Source organism: Delphinapterus leucas, chromosome 13, assembly GCF_059928025.1.
Source record: "Delphinapterus leucas isolate spDelLeu-1000000601 "Yukka" chromosome 13, BTC_Dleu_Yukka2, whole genome shotgun sequence".
NCBI lineage: Eukaryota > Metazoa > Chordata > Mammalia > Artiodactyla > Monodontidae > Delphinapterus > Delphinapterus leucas.
Genome location: NC_143141.1, coordinates 59,338,532 through 59,363,485, shown reverse-complemented (window position 1 = coordinate 59,363,485; position 24,954 = coordinate 59,338,532). Strand labels below are relative to the sequence as shown.

The following is a 24,954-nucleotide window of genomic DNA, read 5'->3' as shown; positions in this document are numbered from 1 at the left end:
ATTGCTTTGTGCTGAGCTGGCCAAAATAAAAGGGGCCAGAGGGAGTAAGTGTACAGGCCCAAATTGACAGAGTTTTCTTGGCCCCAGCAGAGATGGTTATGGGAGAAGCTAAAACCCCAGTAATCACAGCAAACGTGTTCTACTTGTAAGCAGCAATCAGAATCCATAAAGGGGGAAGGATCCTCCTCAGGACTGAAAGGACCAACAAAACAGAAAAAAAAATAGTTTCACTGCTATGGAGTAAGTCACTTACTGTGGATACCATGTAAATGGCAATGATATTGATTGTGCCACTATGGTGGTCACTTGCCACTGACTGAGCCTCAGAAGAATGTTCTGTTTTCTGCCTGACCTTGCACATGCTGTTCCCTCTGGCTTGAATGAATAAATGAACAAACGAATTTCTCTTTCATATATTGTAATGGTTCTGAATTCTCTGATACCATTTGGTCAAGAAAATTTTGTAGAAATTTCCCCTATCCTTCCCCCCCTCAGAATCTCTACCCTCCTTAAAGAAGTAGAGAGTGAGTAAATACGAAGCAGATTTTACTTTTAAGGCATAATGAAAGGGCCAACTTTTTCTGTTTCAAAGATCTGTAGCTCTGGTTAGAGAGATCTGTAATCAGATCCAACAAAAGTTCTTATCTGGAACAGTTGATAAACTGGTTCTAAAAATAATCACAGACGATAATTTGTACACTCCGTGAATGTTAATGTCCTGTTATGCTATTTCTCAGTTAAAAAAAACCTGTATTTGTAGAGAAAAGGAAACCATAGGAACTACAACAACATCAACAACAAATCAACTGATTTAATAAATCTTGGCTTCTCCTTATCGAAGGGAAATTCCATTCTTCTATTTAATCCTCTGCCCCTCCCAGTAAACTGTAATCCAGACCCGAGGGGCCCTTCCAGTTACAAACATGTAGAATGACCTAGTGGAAGGGTTTGGAGACTAACTTTGTCTAGAGAAGTGCCCTGAACTGGTACTAGTTGTTTATTTCTTGCCTACTTTTGTTTCTAGGTCTCTGGACTCCTAGGTCTCTAGGTCTCATGCCCGGCTTTCATAGGTATGGTGCCTGACACACACCCCTTTGAAAACATTCCCCCTTTCCCTTGTCCCAGCCTATTCTCAAAGTATTTTTTTAAGCACAGAATTCCTTATCTGCTGTTGAGGAAGAAGGAAGAGTTTCTGAGAATACTATTTGAAGGACTCTCTAGTCAACCCGTAAAATAGGCACAGTCCCAGTGGCTTGGACAACACAGAGTCAGAAGAGCTCTGAAAGGATTTGGGTAGGCTAAAAATGAGCTCATCAGGCACTGGGTGGGACCAGCAGTTTTTACTTCTCGCCTCCACCCATCATCCCATCCCTGCTTCTGCCCAACACTGGGAGGAAGTCAGGAAATACTTGTGGATAAACACATGACAACCCAAAGACACAAACATAAAATTACTTCTAAGTAATACACTGCTTTGGATTCTTTGTCAGCGAATTGCTCCTAAGGACAAGACTGGGAAATCAGAAACTTCCTTATCATCACACCTTAGACATCCCTGTTTAATTTAACCTTTTCCCCACAAAGGACCTCAGGCTTCTCTTCCACCCTTAGGCAATGAGATACAGTGTGAAATCAACTTGAGAGTCTTGGTAGCTGGCTGGGAAGACTCCTTTAAATAACTGGGGCTTACCTCTGTTGTCTCGCCTGTAATGAGAGACTAGGACCACTGATTTCAATCCCTTGCCAGCACTACAGTTTACAGTTCTGGGAGAAACAGACTCTAAGACTGAAGAGGTTCCTGGCACCACTGGACTACATCAATGTCTCTGGGAATGATGCTACAAGGTATAGTTTACAGCTGGCAAACCCAAGAGAGTCTGGCTGGACTGCAAATGCTACTTAATGTGAAGTCTGGCCCCAGCCAGGGAGGAATTAAGTAAATTCTGCCAGATGGGCAATGGAGGTGAGTCTGGGAGTAAGCATACCTGGCCATGGGACCAGCAGAAGCTCTGTCTCCTCCTCTGGATGAGATGACCATTCATTTCTTTGTTCTTGCTATCAATATTACTTCCTAATAGCTGCTTTTCTTACAGTGTTGGATTTTTCCTTTTGTGTTACTTTTCATGGAGTTTTTACAATTTTTTTCTTGTGAGCTTCAGCTCAATCCTCTGAAGGTATTATCCCCACTTTGCAATTGAGGAACTAAGAGGTTTCAAAACAAAGTGATGAAAGTGATTTCTGCTTTAACCCATGAAAGTTTAACTGCTACAGAAATTGCCCTTTGCCATAAACAACTAGAAAACTAGACAAATGTATGAAACTATCGTTTTTAAACACCAGACATGAGTAGTATGTTTCTCTGAGAGAAGGAAACAAACAAGGTAGGCCTTATAGTTGCCCTGGACTACTACCTAGAGGCGACTTCCATGCTCCAGCACAGAGAGGGGGAACCCAGAGCCCAGAGATCTTGCTGAGCCAGAACAACTGGATATTCATATGAAAAAAAACAAAAAAAGAGAACTTTGACCTTATCTCATGACATACACGAAAATTAGCTTAAAGTGGACCATGGATCTAAACGTAAAACCTTTAATAGCAAACTTTAGAAGAAAACCTGGGACCTCTCTGGTGGTCCAGTGGTTAAGATGCCACGCTTCCAGTGCAGGGGGTTGCGGGTTCAATCCCTGGTCGGGGAACTAAGATCCCACATGCCGCGCGGCACGGCCAAAAAAAAGGAAAAAAAAAAAAACAAAGCAAACTTTAGAAGAAAACCTGAGAGAACATCATTGTGACCTTAGGATAGGCAAAGACTTCTTTACTAGGGCACAAAAAGCGTAAGACACAGAGAAAAAATGGATAAATCAGACTTCATCAAAATTAAAAACAGTTGCTCTTCAAAAGACATTGTTAAGGTTTTCCTTGGTGGCGCAGTGGTTGTGAGTCCGCCTGCTGATGCAGGGGACACGGGTTCGTGCCCCGGTCCGGGAAGATCCCACATGCCGCTGAGCGGCTGGGCCCGTGAGCCATGGCCGCTGAGCCTTCACGTCCGGAGCCTGTGCTCCGCAACGGGAGAGGCCACAACAGTGAGAGGCCCGCGTACCGCAAAAAAAAAAAAAAAAAAAAAAAAAAAGACATTGTTAAGAAAAAAGACAAGCAACAGATAGGTAGAAAATCTTTAACAAATGCTTGTATAAAATACTTATATCCAGAACACAGAACTTTCACTACTCAGTAATAAGAAAAACACAATTTAAAAAAGAAATGTGCGAGAGATTTGAATAGACACTTTACCAAGAAAGATATATGTATGGCAAATATGGTACACGAAAAGGTGCTCAGCATAACTGGTCATTAGGGAAATGCAAATTAAAATCACAGTGAGACACCACTACACATGTACCAGAATGGCTAAAATTAACAAGAGGGGCAATACCACATGTAGATGAGGATGCAGAATAACTGGGCCTCTCATACATTGTTGCTGGGGATGCAAAGTGGTAAGGCCCTTTGGAAAGCAGTTTGGCAGTTTCTTCTTACCTAAAGAATCCTTATCATGTGACCTAGTAATTCCTTTCCTAGGTTTTACTTATGAAGGATAAAAACATATGGCCACACAAATACTTCTATGCTCAGAGCTGCATTATTCACAATTTCCAAAAAGTGGAATAATGCTACCAGAGCTGCATTATCCACAATTTCCAAAAAATGTATTTCAACTGGTGAATTAATATAAACAACACATGCATATAATGGAATACTACTCAGCAAGAAAAAGTCATGACACATCACATTAATAAAGGACAAAAATTATACGATCATCTCATTAGATGCAGAAAAAGAATTTGACAAAATCCAACACTCTTTTATGATAAAAACACTCAACAAGCAAGAAACAGAAGGGACTTCTTCAACCTGATAAAGGGCATCTATGAAAAACCCACAGCTAACACCATATTTAATGGTGAAAGTCTAAAAGCTCTCCTCCTAAGATCAGGAACAAGGCACTTCCATTCAACATTGTACTGGAAGTTCTAGCCAGGGTGATTAGGCAAGAAAAATAAATAAAAGGCATCCAGACTGGAGAGGAAGAAGTAAAACCTATCTCTATTGCACAGGACATGATTTCATATACAGAAAGTTCTAAGTCCACAAAAACAGACAAACAAAAGTAAGTTCAATAAGGTCATGGGATAAAAGATCAATATACAAATATCAACTACAGTTCTGTGTAGTAGCAATGGACAATCCAAAATTGAAATTAAGAAAATAATTTCATTTACAACAGCATCAAAAATAATAAAACAGGAATAAATTATTTAACAAAAGATGTTCATGAGGTGTACACTGAAAATTACAAAACATCACTGAAAAAATTGAAGACCTAAATAAATGGAAGGACACCCTGTGTTCTGATCTGAATATCTGAAGATATAATATTATTATAGTGACAATACTCCTCAAATTGAACTACAGATTTAACATAATACCTATCAAAATCCCAATTGACTTTTCTTTTTCCAGAAGTTGACAAGCTGACCCTAAAATCTGAATGAAAATGTAAGGACTCAGCCAAAATGATCTTGAAAACAAAGAACAAAGTTGGAGGACTCACACATCCTGATTTCAAGTTATCATAAAGCAACGATAATCAAGACAGTGTGGTCCTCGTATAAAGACAGACATACAGATCGATGAAATAGAACTGAGAGTCCAGAAAAATCCATGTACTTGTGGTCACTTGATTTTCTGACTGACCAAGGTGCCAAGACAATTCAATGGGGAAAGGTGAAGTCTTTTAAACAAAGAGGGCTGGGACAAATGGATAGTCACATGCAAAAGGATGAGGCTGGACCTGTACCTCACACCAAATACAAAAATTAACTCAAAATGGCTCAGAAACCGAAAAGTTAAGACATAAAACTATTAAATTCTTAAGAAGAAAATGTATACAAGTTTTTGTGACCTCGGATTAGGCAACAGTTTCTTAGATATGACATTAAAAGTATAAGGAACAAAAGAAAAAGCAGGTTGGACTTCGTCAAAACTAAAAATTTTTGTACATTAAAGGACATTATCACAAAAGTCAAAAGTCAGTGCACAGAATGGGAGAAAATATTTGCAAATCATATATCTGATAAGGAATTAATATCCAGAATATATAAAGAATTCTTACAACTCAAGAATGAAAAGACAAACAACACAGAGGATCAGAACAGACATTTCTCTAAAGAAGGTGTACAAAATGGCTCATTAGCATTAGAAAAGATGCCCAACATCATTAGCTATTAGGGAAATGCAAATCAAAAGCACAATGAAATACTACTTTATACCCACTAGGATGGCTATAATCAATAGATGGACAATAACAAGTATTGTCAAGGATGTGGAGAAATTGGAAACCTCATACATTGCCAGTGGGAATGTAAAATGGTGCAGTCTCTTTGGGAAAAGTTTGGCAATTCCTCAAAAACTTAAACTTAGAGTTGGCACATGGCCCAGCAGTTCTACTCCTAGGTAAATACCCAGGAGAACTGAAAGCATATATCCCCACAAAAACCTGTCCATGGATCTTCATAGCATTATTATTCATAACAGCCAAAAAGTGTAAACAATCCAAACGTCCATCAACTGATGAAACAAAACATGGTATATCTAACAATGGAATATCATTCAGTCATAAAAAAAGAAAAGACTCATGCTACAAAATGGATGAACCTTGAAAACTTTAAGTGAGAGAATCCAGACACAAAAGGCTATATGTTGTATGATTCCATTTACATGAAATGTTTAGAATAAGCTTGCAGAAACTTCTTGCTTAACTAATTTAACTGACATGGGCAGCTAGTTTCAGATTATCTGTGAGGACTGGGGTTAGAGTGGGGCAAGACAGGAACACATAGAAGACTGAAATCACGGATGTTCTGAGACCCCAGCTGCCCACTGGAACAGTATTTGACTCCTGGGGTGGAAATGTGAGTACGAAGGTTTCATGACATGGTTCTGTTACAGATCCAGACACTTGGCCCAACTCTCAACACTATTAACTCTGGTCACAGAAATGGGCAGTGGACCAGGAGCCAGGAAAGCTTGACTTTTTCACCAACCAGCTGTGTGACCTTGGGCAAGTCACTTAATTGTTACAGTTTCCACTCTACTTACTGATGAAATGATCTCTAAACTCTAAAATTCTAAGAATTGTGGGCCACTGTACTCAGCACCGGGCTTGGAATTAACAAGGGGTCAATACCACATGAACCTAGCAATCTAATAACACATCCTGTGTTATTCTTTCTGAATGGCAGCTAGGAATCATCTGCTCATTTTAGGAGCTCACTGTTCCCTGGGAAAGAGACTTTTGGCAAAAGCAACAGTTCAAATGACAGTCCCAGTGTTTTGGAGAAAGGCAACTAACTTATTGATAACAAAGCCTATTTTTTTTTTTGAAATTTCATAGCTGCAGACCCATAAATACAAAGTCCCTAGAAGACTCTAAAAATATGTTCTCAATTCCCTTTTATCTCCCACCCAGAGCTGAGAGAATAGCATCAACTGTGTCATATTAAACACATCTGCATCCAACACCGATAAAAGTGCATGACCGCGGGAACAGATAAGAATTGTTTTCAATTTGTTCAGATGGGATTGGTTAAATTTAACCTAATTAGACCAAATAATCAAAGCAGGTGTTTGTAAGTTGCCAATGTTTTTATTCTCTGTAATTGTTTGGCTATATTTCCCAGGAACTTAGGTAAAGGAAGTTATAATATGTCAAAAAAAATCATTGACCTTATATTTATTCTTGTCACACATATATTATTCATGTTCAAGGCAGTACAAATACAAGGCATCACTGAATGCTTCTCACAGATTTTTACCACTTAACCACCATCAACATCTAAGCTGGCCTTTGGGAGGGCTTATGTTACCGAACTTCCATGATATAAACACAAGCAGTAAAAAATGAGAGCCTGTCTTCTAATCTTGTACTGATCTACAAGGCACACTGACTTGGCATTTAGACTATTTAGGGATCCTGACTTCATGCTCACAAGCTGGTCACTTTTAAGGCATTTAGAAGAAAAATAATAACAATAATAAAAGTTACATTCTAGTTAAAACAAAATGTTTATTGCACTTGGCAGAATGATGAGATCCGAACTATAAATGCCAACTAACAAAGAAACCACAAAATGCGGTTACCAGCAGCCTGGTATTAGGAAGTCTTTCATGCAGTGGCTGTAGGTCCACTTTCAAAGGGAAAAAGGGCAGGTAGCTGCCCGGGAGCGTTAAGCTTTCTCTTTCTAGTAACTAGCCCTGGGTACGCTCTCATATTATTCCACACACTCCGGAGACGGGAGATAGCAGTGCAGGAAAGGAAGTCCCCATAAAAGCATGTGATTGCGAAGCTACTGGGAAGGGGGATCCGTCTTTGAGGCCTGGGGATTCTGCAGCAGGGGCAGAAGCCCGGGAAGCTGAATCAACATAGGGGTCTAAGGCATCATCCCCAAGACAAGGAGCGGTTTTCCTGACTCAGGCCTGAGTGTGCTGCGGGACCACGTTGGAGGTGGCTGGAGAGCGCGGGCTCTGCTCTCTTACTGTACAAGTGACGTCGGGCAGTTCTCTCTGTTCCTCAGTTCCCTCACGTCTAAAATGAAGAACCACTAGTACCTCCTTCACTAATGCGTGCAAAATGCTTGGCACAGTGCTTGGCATGGAGTTAAGTGCTCAGTACACATTGGCCATAATTATTATGATCCCTACAAGGGAGATGATACTGAAAATAATGTTTCCTAAAGATTAGAATATAATGGGCCTCCCATATACATTTCAGGGGTAGGGAAACAGCCTTTTGAGATCACTTACACGATGTGGGTAGGATGGACAAATCCTTCTCCACCTAAAACACTTTTTGGAAGCTGTCATTATGTCCTTTCTTTATTTCTTTGGGAATAACTAATCCTCTTCAAGATTCATATTTTAATATGTAACACATAATTACAAAAGAAAGAACGGGGTTACATAAAATTAGTAAAATGGAGACTAGGAAAGGAAAAATCCACTCATAAACCCACCAAGAGAACTTAAACTGAAAGTCAGACAGTGCAAATAGGTAAAATATTTGTTTAAACAGTTGGTAAAAGAAAATGTTCAATTCAGTAGCTGTGAAAAACACAAATTTAAGGGGTGTGGGCATAAGAGAGAAATAGAAAGTCCACCTCTCAGAAAAAGGGGAGTAAATATTTAGTCAAGTCTCAGATAGTATTTCAGTAAACAGATATTTCAATGGAAAATTTCCAACCTGAGAGCAAATAATTTAAGATGGGTTTAAAATGAGAATGAAAGCTCTCCATTTCCCTGTCCCTGCCCAGACCTGTAACCCAGCCTCTGAGTCCTTGGAGCAGTTAGGCTCTTTCTTCCTCATCCCCCCAACTCCAATTGGAGACTATAATTTTCTTTCTAGCAGGAAACTGATACATACTAATGATGACAGCTGGATTCAGAAGAGGAAAAAGAATACAGGGGACAGAGAGTCCTTGTGGGTTTAAATCACTTTAAAACTCAAAACAAAACCCCCAGATTTGGAATTTTTAAAACCTAGTTAATGGCTAAGGAAACCTCAAATGATTGGGAAGTACTAAGATAAAAGTCTGAATCACACAAAACACATCATTATCTTAAGCTGCTCTAATCATTTTCTCTGCCTTTCCCCTTCACTGGTTTTCTCATTGCTTATGCCCCCAGCCCTTCAATGTTCTAAGACATTTTAGAGGTAGAAATAGCCTTCCAAGGTCACTTACAGAATAGTGTTTGAGAGGAGACGGGCAGATCCTCCTCCGGCCAAAAAAGTTTCCCAGAAATTGACATTACTTCTTTTCTTTTAGAACAATTAATCTCCTTTAAGATTCATATTTAGATACAGTTACTGTCGAAATACATGTATATACACACACATGAATAAAACAGAATTATGTTATGTAAAATTGGTAAAGTGGAAAATAAGAGGAAGAAATCCCCCTAAAATCACACCATGCTAAAACAACTATTTTCAGCATTGTACTGCCTTTAACTCTAGTCCTCCTCCACTTTGGAGCCCCCATCTCCCAAACTCTCAATGATGGTTATGACAATGCCCTGACATTCCATGAATGCATTTACAGTTACATTCTTTTTCCGTGGCAAAGGAACCTGGCTCCATTAAGGATCCTAAGACTCCTTTAAGGATGGGGGCACAGAAAATGTCACTCTGTCTTAAAAACCACGTGACCCTACCCTCTGTCTTATATCCTCCGATAATCTCTTTTGCCTACAGGGTCAAGTTCGAGCTCCTTAGACTTTGGACCATGCGGCTCTCCTTGACTGAGTTCCCGCCTCCCAGCCTCACTTCTAGTCACACCTCCTGTCCTTGAACCCAACACTGCAATCGCACTGTCCCAGTTCTTTGAAAGCTGTGCTGACGTGAGCGTCTGTGGCTGCAGACATGCTCCCTCCTCTGTCTATAATTACCCGCCTGTCCTTTGCCCATCTGGTGAATTTCTACTCATCTTCAAAACTCTGCTCAACTACCTCCTCCTCTATGAAGGCTTCCTTGTCCTCCCAAGTAGAAACGACCTTTCATTCTTTAGTGCCTCCAATGTATCCCATACACACTTCCTTTATAGCATCTGTAATCCCTTTTTCGACCTACTTATAAGCCCCAAACATATCATGTGTCTCTCCAGATGTAGGTGCTTAACTTGTCTGACGTTAGCATGTCATGTCTGATGAACAAAAAAATAATGAACAATAACCACAAGATGATCCTTTTCTGGATCAGTCAGAGGGGCAGGAGCATCCCTAATCAAGTGGATTCCAAAGTGGATTCTTGACATTCCATGCCAGGTATGCTTCAGTGTTTTCCTAGGAAAGCAGGCATTTCTTCTTTCTTGAAAATGTTGAAGAACATGAGGAGAGTTGTAAATGTGAGGGATTGACCATAACTCTGCCAGGCTGCAGGAAACTGGATTAGATGCATAGTTTCCAGCCAGTGATAATTATAACGATGATAATAATATTAATGGTAGCTAAAATTTATTGAGCACTTATTCTGTGCCATACAAAGTACATTCTTTACATAGGACTTTACATGTGTTAGTTGACAACCACTCTAAGGTATAGATCCTATTATATCCCCAGTTACAATTGAGGAGAAGTGTCTCAAAGAGGTTAAATGACTTGCCTAAGGTCACGAAAGCTAGTAAATGGCAGACCTGGGATTCAAACCTAGGGATCTAGCTTTAAAGCCTATGTAGTGTAGTCCCTACTCTGAGCTCTGTGAGCTTTAGAGGTAGATAGATGTGTATTTACAAACATATACACATAATATACACATTTGATTTGAATTTGGAAAACGAATTTACGTGTGATTGATGCATGAGTTTAAATAAGATTTGTATCTTGATGACACCTGTTACTATTCTAAAAACTGAGGAAAATTCTGCATTTCAATCAATCAGTTAATAACAAATCCATTTAACGCAGGCCTACTACTTGCTTAGTTGGGGGACACAGGACCTAACCACGATCCATTCTTTCAAGGCATTTACAAGGTAAAACTGTCACGACAATACTTAGAAATCATACTGAAATCTACACATCCAGGTAAGTGATCACCTTGTTTGGTGATACACTTAGCTATTGCTCAAACTGCCTTTGGAAATAATTTATGAAACACACAAGAATCGATTTAACTATTTTAAGCTCACAGTTTACTTTTATCCTAAACAGTGCTATCTACCTTAACTGCCATTTTATTTGACATTTGGTTAGTTCTAAATATCTAATTCATCCTCAAAGGAGGAGAATTTGCTACCACTATTTGTGTGGATGTAGTATATGAATACATACAGTCATATAGAAGACACATACATATATATCCTGTGGTTTACGAGGGCAATTCCCGAAGGACTGGAAAAAATCAGTGCTTGTCCAATAGGAATATATGAGCCATATATGTAATTTTTGATTTTCTGATAGCCACATTTTAAAAAGAAACAGATGAAATTAACTTTAATAATACTTTTTTTTTTTTTTGCAGTATGCGGGCCTCTCACTGCTGTGGCCTCTCCTGTTGCGGAGCACAGGCTCCGGAGGCACAGGCTCAGCAGCCATGGCTCACGGGCCCAGCCGCTCCGCGGCATGTGGGATCCTCCCGGACCGGGGCACGAACCTGTGTCCCCTGCACCGGCAGGCGGTCTCTCAACCACTGCGCCACCAGGGAAACCCTAATGATACTTTTAATTTAAACAAATATATCAAAAATATTATCATCCCAATGTGTAATAAATGTAAAAATTATTGAGAAATTTAACCTTTTTTTCATACTAAGTCTTCGAAATTTGGTGTGTATTTTATTCTTATAGAACACCTCAACTTCGATCAGCCACATCTCAGATGTTCAAGAGCCGCATGTGGTTAGTGACTGCCATACTGTAGAGTGCAGGATTAAATATTTAGAGCTATAGCTGTCATGTTAGAAAAAGAGTAAAAGTGCCCCACTCCTTGCATATCTTACTCTGAAAAGTAATGACTCTAAGAGGTATAATACATTGATGCAAGTGAAATACTGTTGAGTAATAAACAACAGCTTGTGATCACATTTAATTGGGGCACAAACGCTGAATAATGCAAGAGTTTGTGGAAAGGATGATTCCAAAAGGCCGAAGTCATCTTCATGGAGGAACCTAGCTCATCAGTAAAGGACAGGCAATTGGAGAAGAAAGAAGGGTATTTTACAACATTCAAGGGTTAAACCCTTCCAGACAAGGAATAATGGTACGAATACACCAAGAAACACTTAGCTCAGAAAAACCTAATGATTATAGTCAACCACACAACTATGATAGGAACCCAGTGAATGGATTTGTAAGTAGTGAGCCACTCTTTCACAGACAAGGCTCTTTAGACATTAAGCAGAGAAGTATTACTAAGCTACATGAAATTTTGAACTGAAATACAAAAATGGTAGAAACCCCACATGATTTACTTGGTAACACCTGATTCATAATCTCTTTATATAAAATCTCTGGGCCCCAGTTAACTCAAGTGTAAAATAAAGTGGACGCAACCCTGGGGTCCCTTATAGCTAGGGTGACCTGTGATTTATTGTGCAAACCTGGACACTTTCAAGAGTAAAAGGGGCACTATTAATAATTATGCTAGGGTAAGAGGTATAAACTAGAAGTGTTTCACAGCCATAAAACTATATGATCCTCTTCTACCAAAAGGATGCAACAGCTACCCCTATGCAGGGACGTGGAGCTGATCAAAGTCCAGGTGTGTTCTTATTACCTCTGCATGGCCACAGGGGCCTTGTGGGCTGATATGCATGGATACGAGTGAGGCAGCTTCGCACCTCCCCCCCAAAGCATTTTAAATTGGCTTGAATTTGGGAACAGGGTTCCATATGGACAGAGCTGGACTCTGACAGCCTGAATATATTTACTGAAGACAACAAATCATTGACAGACTAAATGTAACAGAGGAAAGGCCTGGCCTGCTTGTACTCAAAATCTGACTTTGTAATTGTAGCCTCCTTTAGACAGGCCTAATCAATTAGAAGAGGCTGATTTTAACCAGTTGCAGGCTCATTACCCTGCATTCCAGTTTGTGTTGATGAAAATCAGTTTCAGTCTGTGGCCTGGAACTCATGTACAGCACTTCCTGAGGCCTCTTATATAAACACATCAAAACATTTTTTTATTTGGAGCTGCCCCTCTCCCTTTTAAGAAAACCACTTTGTGAATCATGATGAAAATAGAACAATTGCATGTGGATCTGGGGCCCATACCAGGAAATATACATGACACCACGGAACACGTATGAAGTCAGAGCTCAAGGTAGCGAGGGGTGGATTTGAGACTGAGTCTCAAATATCCAGGCTCCAGCACCAAATGAGTCTACTAGGCTATCTCTACAAAATGGAACAGAATGAACTCTGAGTTATTGAAAATGATGACCTTTCAAAGAAAATGCATGAAATAGGAAAGAGCCAAGGTCTCAGAAATACAGAGGTATCTGAGTAGAGTCCAGCCTCTTCCCTGAATGACCAAATAGAAAACAAACTTGCAACTAAACAAGGACAAGTTTCCTTGGGAAGCTTCTATGAGGAAACCGTATGATACTATGTTTAATTTTGATATGTGGTTAGTCCTGCAAAAGTAGAAGGTGGGGGAGTGCGTAGTAGAGCCGCTCAATACTCTACCTACATTTCAAAGACCTGTAATCATTCCAAAATATGATATAAATATGACTCATACCTGGCTGGTTGTCTTTTGAGGGTTTGTCAAGACAGCAAGTCAACAGGAAGAGAATATCAATATACACAGCTCTGGTCACCAAACATGGATTTTGCCTAGAAAAGTAAAGAACAGAAAATAAATTGATATTTTCTCTCTCTGAAGCCTGAGTCACAGAAAAGAGAAAAGGTATTTTCTACGAGGCACGTCATGAGGCTCCGAGTTGTAATGAACGCTAAAAATGATGGGCAGTCACCAATGGTGAGAACACACGAGCAAGTCAAGGAGAAAATGAAGTCCTAGTGCATATGGTGGAGGTTGGGGCTGTGAGTGTACGAAACAGAGAAAACTCTATGCTCTGGCTCCAAAGAAAATTAACTGAAAACAGATGACAACCAGTATCTGATCCCAGTTATTTGGAAACAAGGGGCTGGGGGGAATACGACACCATTTTCTGTTATCTTCCTCTGAACTGGACAAATTTAGGGCGAAAATCATTGGTTATGAATATCACTGATTTAGCATTTCGGAGGAGAATTGCACTCACATATGATAAACCATATTTACGGACTTAAAATAACCAGCTGAAAAAACAAACACGCGAAAAGCATTAACAAACGCTGCAACAGACATTCCTTTCCTGATAAATGAGATTTTTTTCTTTTTTCAATAAATGGAGCAGCTCTTTTTTACGCTTTGAACCACACGCTGGAAAAAGTAAGTGGGCTCCGATTTAGGGGGTCTAGATAAAAAAGAATGAAGACCTTCTTTTGAGTACAGCACCGAAAGTCCCCGGCTCTGAGCCTCAGTTCATATTGACCATGAAAAGGGCCCAAACCTCCTTGGTGCACTAAGAACTCAGGGCAAGCAGTAGAAACAGTAGGGACAGATCCGGGTTTGAATGCTGGCTTTGCCACTTAGTATCTCTGTGACCTGAATCAGATTCCTGAACGTGTACAACTGACACCCTAATCACCTCACCTCACGGTGAATCACTGTGAGCACTGATGTGGTACATTCCCTGCCCTGCTCCCCTGCCTCCGACCTACGATGAGGGAAGGGCACAAGTTCTGGTTAGTATATTTCCATCTGGCTTGATCCCTCAATCCATCCTTCTCACTCCCTGTAAATTAACAGTTTTACCATTTCCCTAAAGTTGATTCACACTCTGTCCTGAACTGCCCATATCCTAGGGATACGCATGATTTGCATGAAAAGCAAATCAGATACTTTTAAGTTAAAACTGTCTTGTTTCAAGGTCTCCCCATTGTTGACCTGCCTCACTTCTGTCCCACTGACTTGCTTCACCTACAGTATCTGCTTGCTCCCTGACATAACTACTAGTTTATGTGTATACCTCACATTTGGCCTAATTTCATACCTATGCCTGGCTATTTTAAAAAATTAGTTTTAAAAAACAGGTAACACACGCACATGGTATAAAAATAATTCAAACAGTACAAAAGGGTATGCAGTAAACACAAAGTTCCTCTTCCATGCCCCCACCATCTGCCCACATGTTCTATTCCCCTGAGGCAACCGCTATTACTACTTTCTACAGTATACCCTGCCAGACACATTCTATTCATTTACAAGCATCTATCTATAGCTACCCACTTGTTTATTTTTATATAAGTAGTGGTTTACTACATACTAAGTTCTGAGTATTACTTTTTTTCCTGCTAATATATTTTAGATATATCATTCTATTAAAAACAGAGATTTGCCTTATTTAACTCTTTTTTTTTTTTTTTTTTTTTGCGGTACGCGGGCCTCTCACTGTTGTGGCCTCTCCCGTTGCGGAGCACAGGCTCCGGACACGCAGGCTCAGCGGCCATGGCTCACGAGCCCAGCCACTCTGCGGCATGTGGGATCCTCCCGGACCGGGGCACGAACCCGTGTCCCCTGCATCGGCAGGCGGACTCTCATCCACTGCGCCACCAGGGAAGCCCTTGCCTTATTTGTTAAATGGTTGTGAACTGCTCCATTTCATGGATGTACCTGTCCCCTACTGAAATAATTCAGATTGTTAAAGATACTTTGCTGAAAACAACGCTGCAATAAAGATATATGTACATGAGTTTTATGCATATGAATGAGTACTCAAAAGAGAAATCCCTAAAAGCTGAATTGCTGGATCAAGATATTTGCACATTTAGAATTTTGCTTGATTTTGATAAGATGCTCACCAAAGAGACTGTACCTATTTATACTTTCACCAACAGTGTGTAAGAATCCCACCCACCAACAACCTGACCAACACAGTAATTAAACTTTTAGACCTTTGCCAAGCTAAGTGAAAAATAGTATCTCATTAAGTCACTAGTATTTTATTATAAGTGAGGTTAACCATCCCTTCATATGCTTCTCATATGAATTTCCTTTTCTGTGAACTGTAATCAAATCTCCTGTCCATTACGTTATTGGTCTTTTCCTTATTGATTTGTAGGAGCTCTTTGTATATTAAGGAAATCTGCCCTTTGTCACATGTGTTGCAAATATGTTTTTGCAGTTTATCATGTCTTTTAACTTTATTTATATTTTTTTGCAATTCAAAAATGTTTAGTTTTATGCAGTCAAATATATTAATATTTTTATCTATGCCTTCTGGATTTTATGTCATGCTAACACTCTAACCCTTCTCCAAGATAAATATAGATATACATTTTTAAATTTTCCCATATTTTCTTCTAGTACTTTATAGTTCCTTTTTTTGTTCTTGTTAACATTTTGATCTATTTGGAATTCCCCCTCCCCAAATGTTACCCCTATCTTTTGTCTCTATCCAATTTTCCCCAGGTCAGTCCATAACTTGACCTGTGAAGTTGAAAAGCCCACAGTCTATGAAAACTTCTTTAATGACATTTCCAGTTCTGGCATTTCCACTGTTTAACAGGTGGGATATCCTCCCCTCCCCGCAGAGAAATGGTCACTCAAGAAAGAAAGCAAGAAAACCTAATGCCAGGGGTTAATGAATTATCAGACATGAAGCACAGGGCTGAATAATAAATGGTCTGCAGATAGCAGGTGGAAGGCCTCCTGAGCATCCAGCTTTGAGCTAGGTGCTGGGAAGAGATGCACATGAAATGATTTCTGACCTCGGAGAGTTTTGTCTCATTATGGAGACAGAAACAAAGACAAACTTCAGGGCAGGATGTAAGGAGTTAAGGGAAAGAACATATTAGGGTGGACTGGAGACATGGAAATGGGTTTATGAAGATGTAATTCCAACTGGACTGTGAACGATGGGAAGAATTTAGATAGACAAAGTTGACAAGGAAGGGGATTTTGAGAGGGGGCAATAGATGTAGGAAGAAATGAGTTTGGCTTGTCCAGGGACCTGGAGAGACCAGTCTGGGAAGACAGAGAATGTATTGAGAAGGTGGAAACAAGAGTGAGGCAAGCCAGGCTTTCAGGAGATGGGATACTCCGTGCTAAGTGGTGCTCCTCGGTGTGCTCCTTGCTCCATTTGGCCTCATAGAGTCATAGCTTCTCACCCTAGATGTTTTTCTGCTGGTGAAGCCATACAGAACCATCAAGGGAAGTTTTTGGGAAACTGGTTTGACTTTCAAGTCTGGAGGAACTCAGGGGCCTCCCCTCCTACCCCTGACCCTACAGGGTTTCAAGCCTACTTTCCATGAGATTTTTAGCTAGGTTAATATATATTTTTTTAATTTCTAAATGAATAGGGAGGAAAGGCTGGCAGTCTTTAAAGCCCCCTGCCAGGCTGAAGTGTTCTGCATCTTCTCTTTCTTTTTTTTTTTTTTTTGCGGTACGCGGGCCTCTCACTGTTGTGGCCTCTCCCGTTGTGGAGCACAGACTCCGGACGCGCAGGCTCAGCGGCCATGGCTCACGGGCCCAGCCGCTTCGCGGCATGTGGGATCTTCCCGGACCGGGGCACGAACCTGTGTCCCCTGCACCGGCAGGCGGACTCTCAACCACTGCGCCACCAGGGAAGCCCTGCATCTTCTCTTGACCTGGCACAGGCTGCCGACCTTGCAGGCCTCCTGGGACACCGCAGGGACCACTCTGACTGCTCCCATAACTGTGAGGCTCTAGGCCAAGTCTAACGTAGTCTAACGAGATCATGGGAGGCTCCCTCAAAGGCTGCTGCTCTTGATTCCAGAAAACAGAGAGGATTTGGGGCTACAAAGGAGTCCCATCCATGGCTTCTCCTTTGAGACTGACTCGGAGAGAAATTCTGGCCTGGAGTCCACTGTTCGAGGCTCCACCCTCGAGGACAGCCACAGCCTCAGCCTCAGAACATCGCCGTCTGGAATCAGAGTTGGGCTTCACTCTGAACTGGCTTCTAAGTCAGGAAAATAATTTTTTTTTTCTCTCCCTATTACTTGATGTTTGTTCTGACTTGGAAATGGTACGCTGTGAGTTCAGGGTGAGCCAGAGGTTTGTTCTCGGTCTGTCAAGCCACTTTGATGATGGGAATAAAATCCTGGGAAAGAGCAAGCCAGCTGGACAGGAAACCAAGCCACAGGGTTTTGGTGGGTTTGGGGATTTTTTTCTTTCCCCAAATGGAAAAATCCTGGCATGGGGCATGGTATAATAAAGATTTAGAGTGTTCGAAAAAAGTCAGGAGTGGTCAGGGTCTAACAGATGGGCTGAAAAACAGCGTAATAGTGGTTTTAGAAGGAGTAGCAGGAATCAGGTACTACGAGGACTAAGTTTACATATATAAAATGAAATGAAGGGCTTGTTAAAATTCTTTCTTCCACTCTTTTTATCATTTATCCCTTGACAAACACCCACCTGAGAACCTGATCTCTGAACTTCATTAAACCTCCTGCCCTCTCTCCTGGAAGTTGGGAGAGGCAGAAGGCAGGGCTGAGACAGGAAGGCTTCCCAGACTCATCCACAATGGCCCTAGTGTCTAGAGGACAGCAGGAGCTCTTGGGAAGTCTGTGATAAATTATTCACTTCTCCTGTCCCTTCCGGAATTCCAGTGGCTGCAGAGCTTTTTAACTGCAGCCCATTCATTCAGAAAACATTTACTAAGAGGAAACTGAGAGCCAGGAATAGTGCCAGGGTATGGAAATATGAAGATGAAATGCTTCAGTGACACAGTCACTGCCCTCAAGGAACTTAGAGTCCTGAATAATGTTTTTCAAACTGTAGGTTATGACCCATTTTGTTAGTTATGAAATAAACTAGTAGGTGGTGACCAGCATAAGAGAAAGAAAGGAAGGAAGAAGAAGAGGGGGATGGAGGAGGAAGGAGAGAGCTAGCTAGGGAAGGGAAGGAGGGAGAGATGAAGAAAATATAATCCCAGTACAATAAAGTAGTCAGGGTAAGCATCATTCCCTTAAATTGTTTGTTATACACAGGTTTTCTATAAAATCCTTGCCCAGAAAGAATTTTTAATAAATTATCTTTGATATGGTATAATTTATAAAATGTAATAATTTTAAGTAAAAATATTGATTGATTTAGTCTAACTCCTTTCTTTTTCTTTTCCAGGTTATAAGTCACCCTCTATTATACTGAATGGTATCAGTGGGGTATGCTTGATATCCAAAATGATGGTGGATATGTCGAATGCTAACATTCCCAAAATTGAATACTCGAATAAATCTTGAGTAAATTCTCTGTCTGTTGCATTTTTTTTTTTTTGCAGACTGTTCATATGTTACATAGACAGTAAAATATCAAACTATACAAGATTTCATAGGTGTGTGTATATATGTATATATATGTGTATATATACACACATATACCACACAGTACACACAGTACAAAGTCATCTGTAAAATGTATTTCTTGTTGTGAGTGGCTGTCAGAAAACCTTGAAAGCCACTAGTTTAGTGACAGAAACACACAACCAATCATATGGTATGATGGGTGCCCAAAGGAAGGGTTGACAGAGTGAAATTTAAGGATGGGGAAGGGGGAAATGCCTAGGTGAGTCCAGAAGTGCCTTGGCAAAGCTGGAGGATGAGGGGGAGTCTGGGAGACAGACCGTGGACAGAATGACCCCAGCAGAGGAAGCACCATGTCCAAAGATGACAGCATGTGACATGTTTGAAGAATAACAAGAAGTGCAAAGAGGATGTGGAAGGGGAGGGACAGCAGGAAACGACAGTGGATGGGTGACATGCCCCAAATGGGAGTGCTGAGGAGTGACCTTTAAGAGCTCCAAAAGCTCCAAAGGGTTGAAGCTCTAGTGGCACCCCATCGATCCAAGTCATGCTGGAAGGCTGGGATCCCTGCTCATTAGCATGAAGCCTTGGTGGGTTCCCTGGAAGAAACAGTTCACTTTGGACATACAAAACTCTTCCAGAAGAATTCACTGCCATACTCAGTGGGCTGAAAACAGCTGTTCTGGCTTTAGGCCACTAGCGTTTGTTAAGGTCTCTAAGTCCGGAGACCACATCTGGACTTCAACAGAGTCAGGGTCTAAGGTCACTCCAGTCTCCAGGGAATTACTCCCACAGAAACCTGATTAGACTCATGGCTTAACTTTATGAATCTAGAAACCTTTACTAAGCACCATGGGGGACATCCTACTTGGAACAGAAATGGAGGGAGGGGATAAGGTTCTGGCCTTGAAGAGCTTATGGCTGCGCGCGTGTGCGCGCGTGCATGTGTGTGTGTGGGGGGGGTATGTGGAGAAAAACAAAACACACAAAAAACAGTTTTAGAGAATGTCATGGAGGAGGGGTCTGGAGACATGGAAGGATTTGGCTAGTGAATGGAAAGAAGGAATTCCAGGCAGGAGAGTTCACTGGAGCAAAGATACAAAGGTGGGAACATGCTTGCCACATGCCGGGAAGAATGAAGACCAGAAAATGAAATAGGTGCAGCTGGCCAGCTTGATGGCTTAGAATGACTCTGGGTCACAGCCCATTGTGGGCTCTTCCTCTAATCTGGGCTCCTACGTGGGCTCACTCCTACACAGGTCACTTCTGGTCTCCACCGCAATGAGTACAAAGCACGAGCAGCCTCTCACTGTGGAGCCAGCAGTGGAGTTAATGAAGCAATATCCCGGGGACCACCACCGGGCCTGAAATAGGCTGGAAAGAAGAAAACCCGAAAAAAGAGAGGGAAAGTAGGTGAGAAGGCAGGTGAGAAGCCGGGCCGGGGGCTGGGGGAGAAGAGAAGGTAAAGAGAGCGGAAACGTAGTAGAAGAGGGAGGAGGGAAATAGTCTATAACGTGTTCCCACGCCCTGCCACGGCCCCCCACTGGACACATGTCTAGCCACGCCGTGTCCTGTATTTAAAACTCACTTCAAAGCCTGTCCTCTAGGAAACCTTCCCTGACTAACCATTAGAGAACAGCCTCTGAGGACAGTCTGAATGGCTGACCTGACGGGCTATTTTTTTGACCTTCCTCTGGTCTCCCAGAGATCCCGCTGGCCATCTTTGTAGTCCTCGGCAGTTTGAGACTCTGCGACAGGGCAGCCGTCTGCAGACCAGACGCCGCCTCTCCCTACATTTGGTTTTAAAAGGAAGAGCTGCTGTGGTTAGGAGGCAGGAGGTACTTCTCTGAGGCAGGCTACATTAAGTCATATAAATGTGGAAGTGTAAATTAAATAAAAAGAACCCCTCTCTCCCTTCTGACTTCCATTTTCACCACAGCCCCCAGCCAAGCAAACATCATACGGCATTCCTGGAGAAACAATAAGGGATTTGTTTAAACCAAGATGCCAAACGGTCATGAATTGCAGAACATATATTTTTAAACAAGTTATTTTCCCCCGCTGTAACATCCAGAATTCAGATCTGCATGAGGGGCAGCTGGCAGCAGCACGCAGGCCCCGACTGGCTACCCAGGACTGCTCGTTTACCTTGCCCTCCCCTGGGGGAGGGGAGGCGGGTGACGGCAGAGCTGCTTTTTTATGGTTATGTTCCAACTTCCATCCAGCCATTCTTGGTCTGGAGTTTTGCAAGTGTTTATACTCACACCCACATGTATAAGCTGCCCCAGAGCCCTCCTACTTGGATTTTCCTTTTAAAGTGAAGCCATCTTCGTGCCCTGCTCTGGTGGTTGACCAATTCGTAAGGAATTCTTACCAAGTCGTCATGCACAGAGCAAGAGACCATGAGCTGTCAGTCTGTCCAGAAAGGGACCAAATGTCCAGCCATGTGCTACAGAGCACATGGGGCCGCCCCCGGAAAGGCTGATTTTATCCCTGGGGGATGGAATCTGAAAACAGGGGGCCATAATCACTTTACCAAGGTTCTGGGTCGGCACTCTGCAAAGGCCCAGGCAGTCTGCACAAGGCCCTGGGGCTTCTTAGGTCAAGGTCGAAGCCACAGCCGCCTCTGCTTCCCTGGGAGTGCCGCTGCTCAAGAGGAACCCCACAAGCTCAATGCCAAGGCTTTGCCTTTCCCTCCATGAAAGCTCACCTGCCTTTTCAGAGGACTCCCAGGGAGCCTCCCACACCCCCAGAGGCCCTCATATTTTTCCATCTTTCTATTAGGCATCTTTTTCTCATTAATGTACTAACACTCAAGTTATGTGTACAGAATGAGGAAAAAGGGACCTTGTGTGGGGCTTGGGATTTGTTCAAAGCCTGAAGAAACCGTTTTAGAGGGTGTATGTTTTTTATTCCTTTTATGAGAGATGCATGTTTCCCCCCTTCTGTGAGTTGTTTAAAAGTAAAGTTTAATATGCTGCCAGAGGAATTGCTGGTTAATAACTTAATAAGCAATGTGCTAGGAATTATGGGAGAAAAGTATTATCCAAGAAAACTTTTATTGTACAGTTTGGGGCTTGGAGGATATATAGCTTTGGTTATTATATAAAATGCTAACAGAAGTCCCCTTTCTTTTCAGTCTTACTTTCTCCCTAGAATTATTAAAAAAGGATATATTAAGTGAGGTGAATGAACACTTCTAGAAGCTGCGTGAGAAGTCTGCATGTAGATCACAGGTGGGAATTTCCAACAGTACAGTCAGAACTCTGTTAATGTGAACCTGGCAAAGCACACACTTGGAAATTAGCCTTGGCAATAATAATAATATCAACGGCATTTTATTAAAAGTTTTATCTTCGGGCTTCCCTGGTGGCGCAGTAGTTGAGAGTCCGCCTGCCGATGCAGGGGACACGGGTTCGTGCCCTGGTCCAGGAGGATCCCACATGCCGCAGAGCAGCTGGGCCTGTGAGCCATGGCCGCTGAGCCTGCGTGTCCGGAGCCTGTGCTCCGCAACGGGAGAGGCCACAACAGTGAGAGGCCCGCGTACGGCAAAAAAAGAAAAAAAAAAAAAAGTTTTATCTTCGAAAAATATTTTATCTTTAAAAGATTCTTGAGAGAAGAAAAGTAGGCGTTATTATTCTCATTTTTATAAATCAACAAGGTAGCTCATATAGCTCAAGTGACCTATCCAAGATCGGGGCAAAAACCAAGAATAGAACCAAGGTTTTCTAGACAAATTGTATCCGTGTGTCCCAAACACAATCAGATGAAAAGTGAGACCCTGTGCCAAACAATTAGGGTATCTCGGTTTGAAGCCACGCACTCTGGTGCTGTGTCCTGGTCAGCAGTGTGGTGAAGAGCAAGGCTCTGAGCACAGCTGCTTCAACATGGCTGATGATGCAGACAAAGACTTAGCTATCTGACAATAAATATTCCCTATATTTGCTTAGCTCTTTTGTACCTGCATACCCATTACTCACCATGTCCTTCCCCACCCTCACCTATTGCACATTTTGGAGCTTCCAACTTTACAGACAAAAACTGAAGCCCAAAGAAGTTCGAGGCCACACATCACTGGTTAGTAGTTGAGCAGGTGCCAGAACCCAGACCTACTACCCACGAGTGCACCCTGCCTCCCTCAACCTCAGGGAGGTGCGTTCACAGCTAGAGGCTTTTCCACTCACCCAGTGCCTCTCCAAGTGACCCTCCCTGTGGTCACCCAGGAACACAGGGCCTTTGGGCTGGTGAGGGTCCCTTCCGGCTCAAGGGGGAATAAGCTCCCGAACGTGCGTGGGAAGCTATTTCCAGAGGCCTGCAGGACAGTCCAGTCGCTGAGGAAGCCTGGGCATCACTGGCAGCTGAGGGGAAGGACGACAATGAGGCTTCGGAGGGTCTCTCTCAAGTCCGCTCCCTTGGGCCATTCACGTGAGACCTGCCCACGTGTTCCACAAGCCTTCCCAGGGTCAGCCCGAAGCTGGCCACAAAGGACAAACGCACCAAGGCTAAGTCAGCTCAGTATGAGGACAGAGAAGCAGGAAGTCAAGTGAGGCCTCAACAAGTGCTCCCGCCAGGTCTGTGTGCTGCCTGAAAGCCTGCCCCCAAGTTACTGACTTGAGTTAAAGGCATTGCCTCCAGAAGATCACTACTGAAAAACAGTTGTACTACCCAGAAGAATTAACTTATTTACACACTAGCACTTGGTAACATGTGAGCATGACTTGTTGGTCATACCAAGTGGCAGTCAGCCAGCTGAGAGTGGATTTCTGAGGAAAGGGGAATCTAGAATAGCAAAGTTTTGATGGCAATAAGGTCTAGTGCATGGTGCCCTATCCAAGGAGGGCAGCTCAAGGGCCTGGGGTTGTGGTATTTTCTGTGAGGATGATCAGGCTGCAGCAGAGGAAGCGAGAGAATCAAGAGGCAGGAAACAAATTTGCTATTTCTTGAGTACATCCCTAATTTGGGCTATCTTCGGAGCCAGACACATCTGTCAAGTAGGAAGAAGTCACTTGCCCCCTTGTGTCTATTTTCCTGTCTACAGATAGTGGTTTGGATTAGATCCCTGTTTTGAAATTGGGAGTCAGGGTGCTCTCTGGAGTCCCTTTTGGGGCTCCCAATGGCTGAGAAGCTATGTGGGTGGGCCTCCAGGCCCCCATCTCAACTTGCAACGTATTTGCCATCTCTATTATCTTGAACATCTTGAACTTCCACTTAAGCTTCTGTTTGAAGAAAGGATTCCACTGGATTAGATGATCTCTAAATTCCCTTTCCTGCTATAAACGCTGTGGTTCTACGGTCTTCTTAGCAATGTTGAACAGACAATAGCCATGAAGTCTAAAATGCACACAAGCAGCATCTCTATTCCCAACACTAGCTGCCCAGGCAGGCCACAGGGGCCTCCAAGTGCCAGACAGAGCTGGTGGATTGCTACTAGGGAGCTTTTGTTAACCTCCCCGAGGGGCTGGAGATTTTGTCGATCACTGAGAGAGGCTGGAAAGATTTAACACACCCCTCAGTGTATCTCATGAGCATGGAGACAGCAGCCTATTTACCAGTGTAAGCCTGAGCTTACTGACTTCCTCTTAACTCTTGGATCAGATCCAAATTCCTCTGGCTGACATTTAAGGCCTGCCACAACTGGTCTCTTATCAAATCTTGCACTGCTCTCCAAACACACCACGGCTTCTCCAGCTCTAATCCCCCACTGGCCCACATGCAAATGCCTTCTCCAACAGTGTGCCACTGTACGTACTGTCCACCATCTTGATATGCTCTTTTCTCACCACTTTTGGCGTTTCCAAATCACACCCATGCTCTAAGACCCTGCTCAAATACCTAACTCCCCTAGAAAGCCTTCCCTGGCTATCCCAGTCCACATTCTTTTTTGAATTCGTATATTTATTATACGTACTACAGAGTTAGAATTCTACATGAATGTCATTGTTGGTTGTTTCACATGGATAAGCTCTTTTCAACTAGACTGGATCATAGCTAAACTTTGACAATAATAGAGACTTAATTATATATGCCTA

General features: G+C 42.3%; 1 protein-coding gene across 10 annotated transcripts in view; it reads right to left on the bottom strand.

Annotated features, from left to right (window-relative positions):
- Window positions 1-24,954, bottom strand: part of THADA (THADA armadillo repeat containing) — a 312,971-nt gene that overhangs the window by 66,633 nt on the left and 221,384 nt on the right. For all 10 annotated transcript variants that reach the window (XR_016395456.1, XR_002644568.3, XR_016395457.1 and 7 more), the window contains one exon: window positions 13,296-13,390. Coding sequence is in view for 7 of the 10 variants with exons in the window: in XM_022573955.3 (XP_022429663.2) it covers window positions 13,296-13,390 (95 nt within the window). In the remaining 3 variants the exon portion in view is untranslated. The remainder of the gene's footprint in view (window positions 1-13,295; window positions 13,391-24,954) is intronic.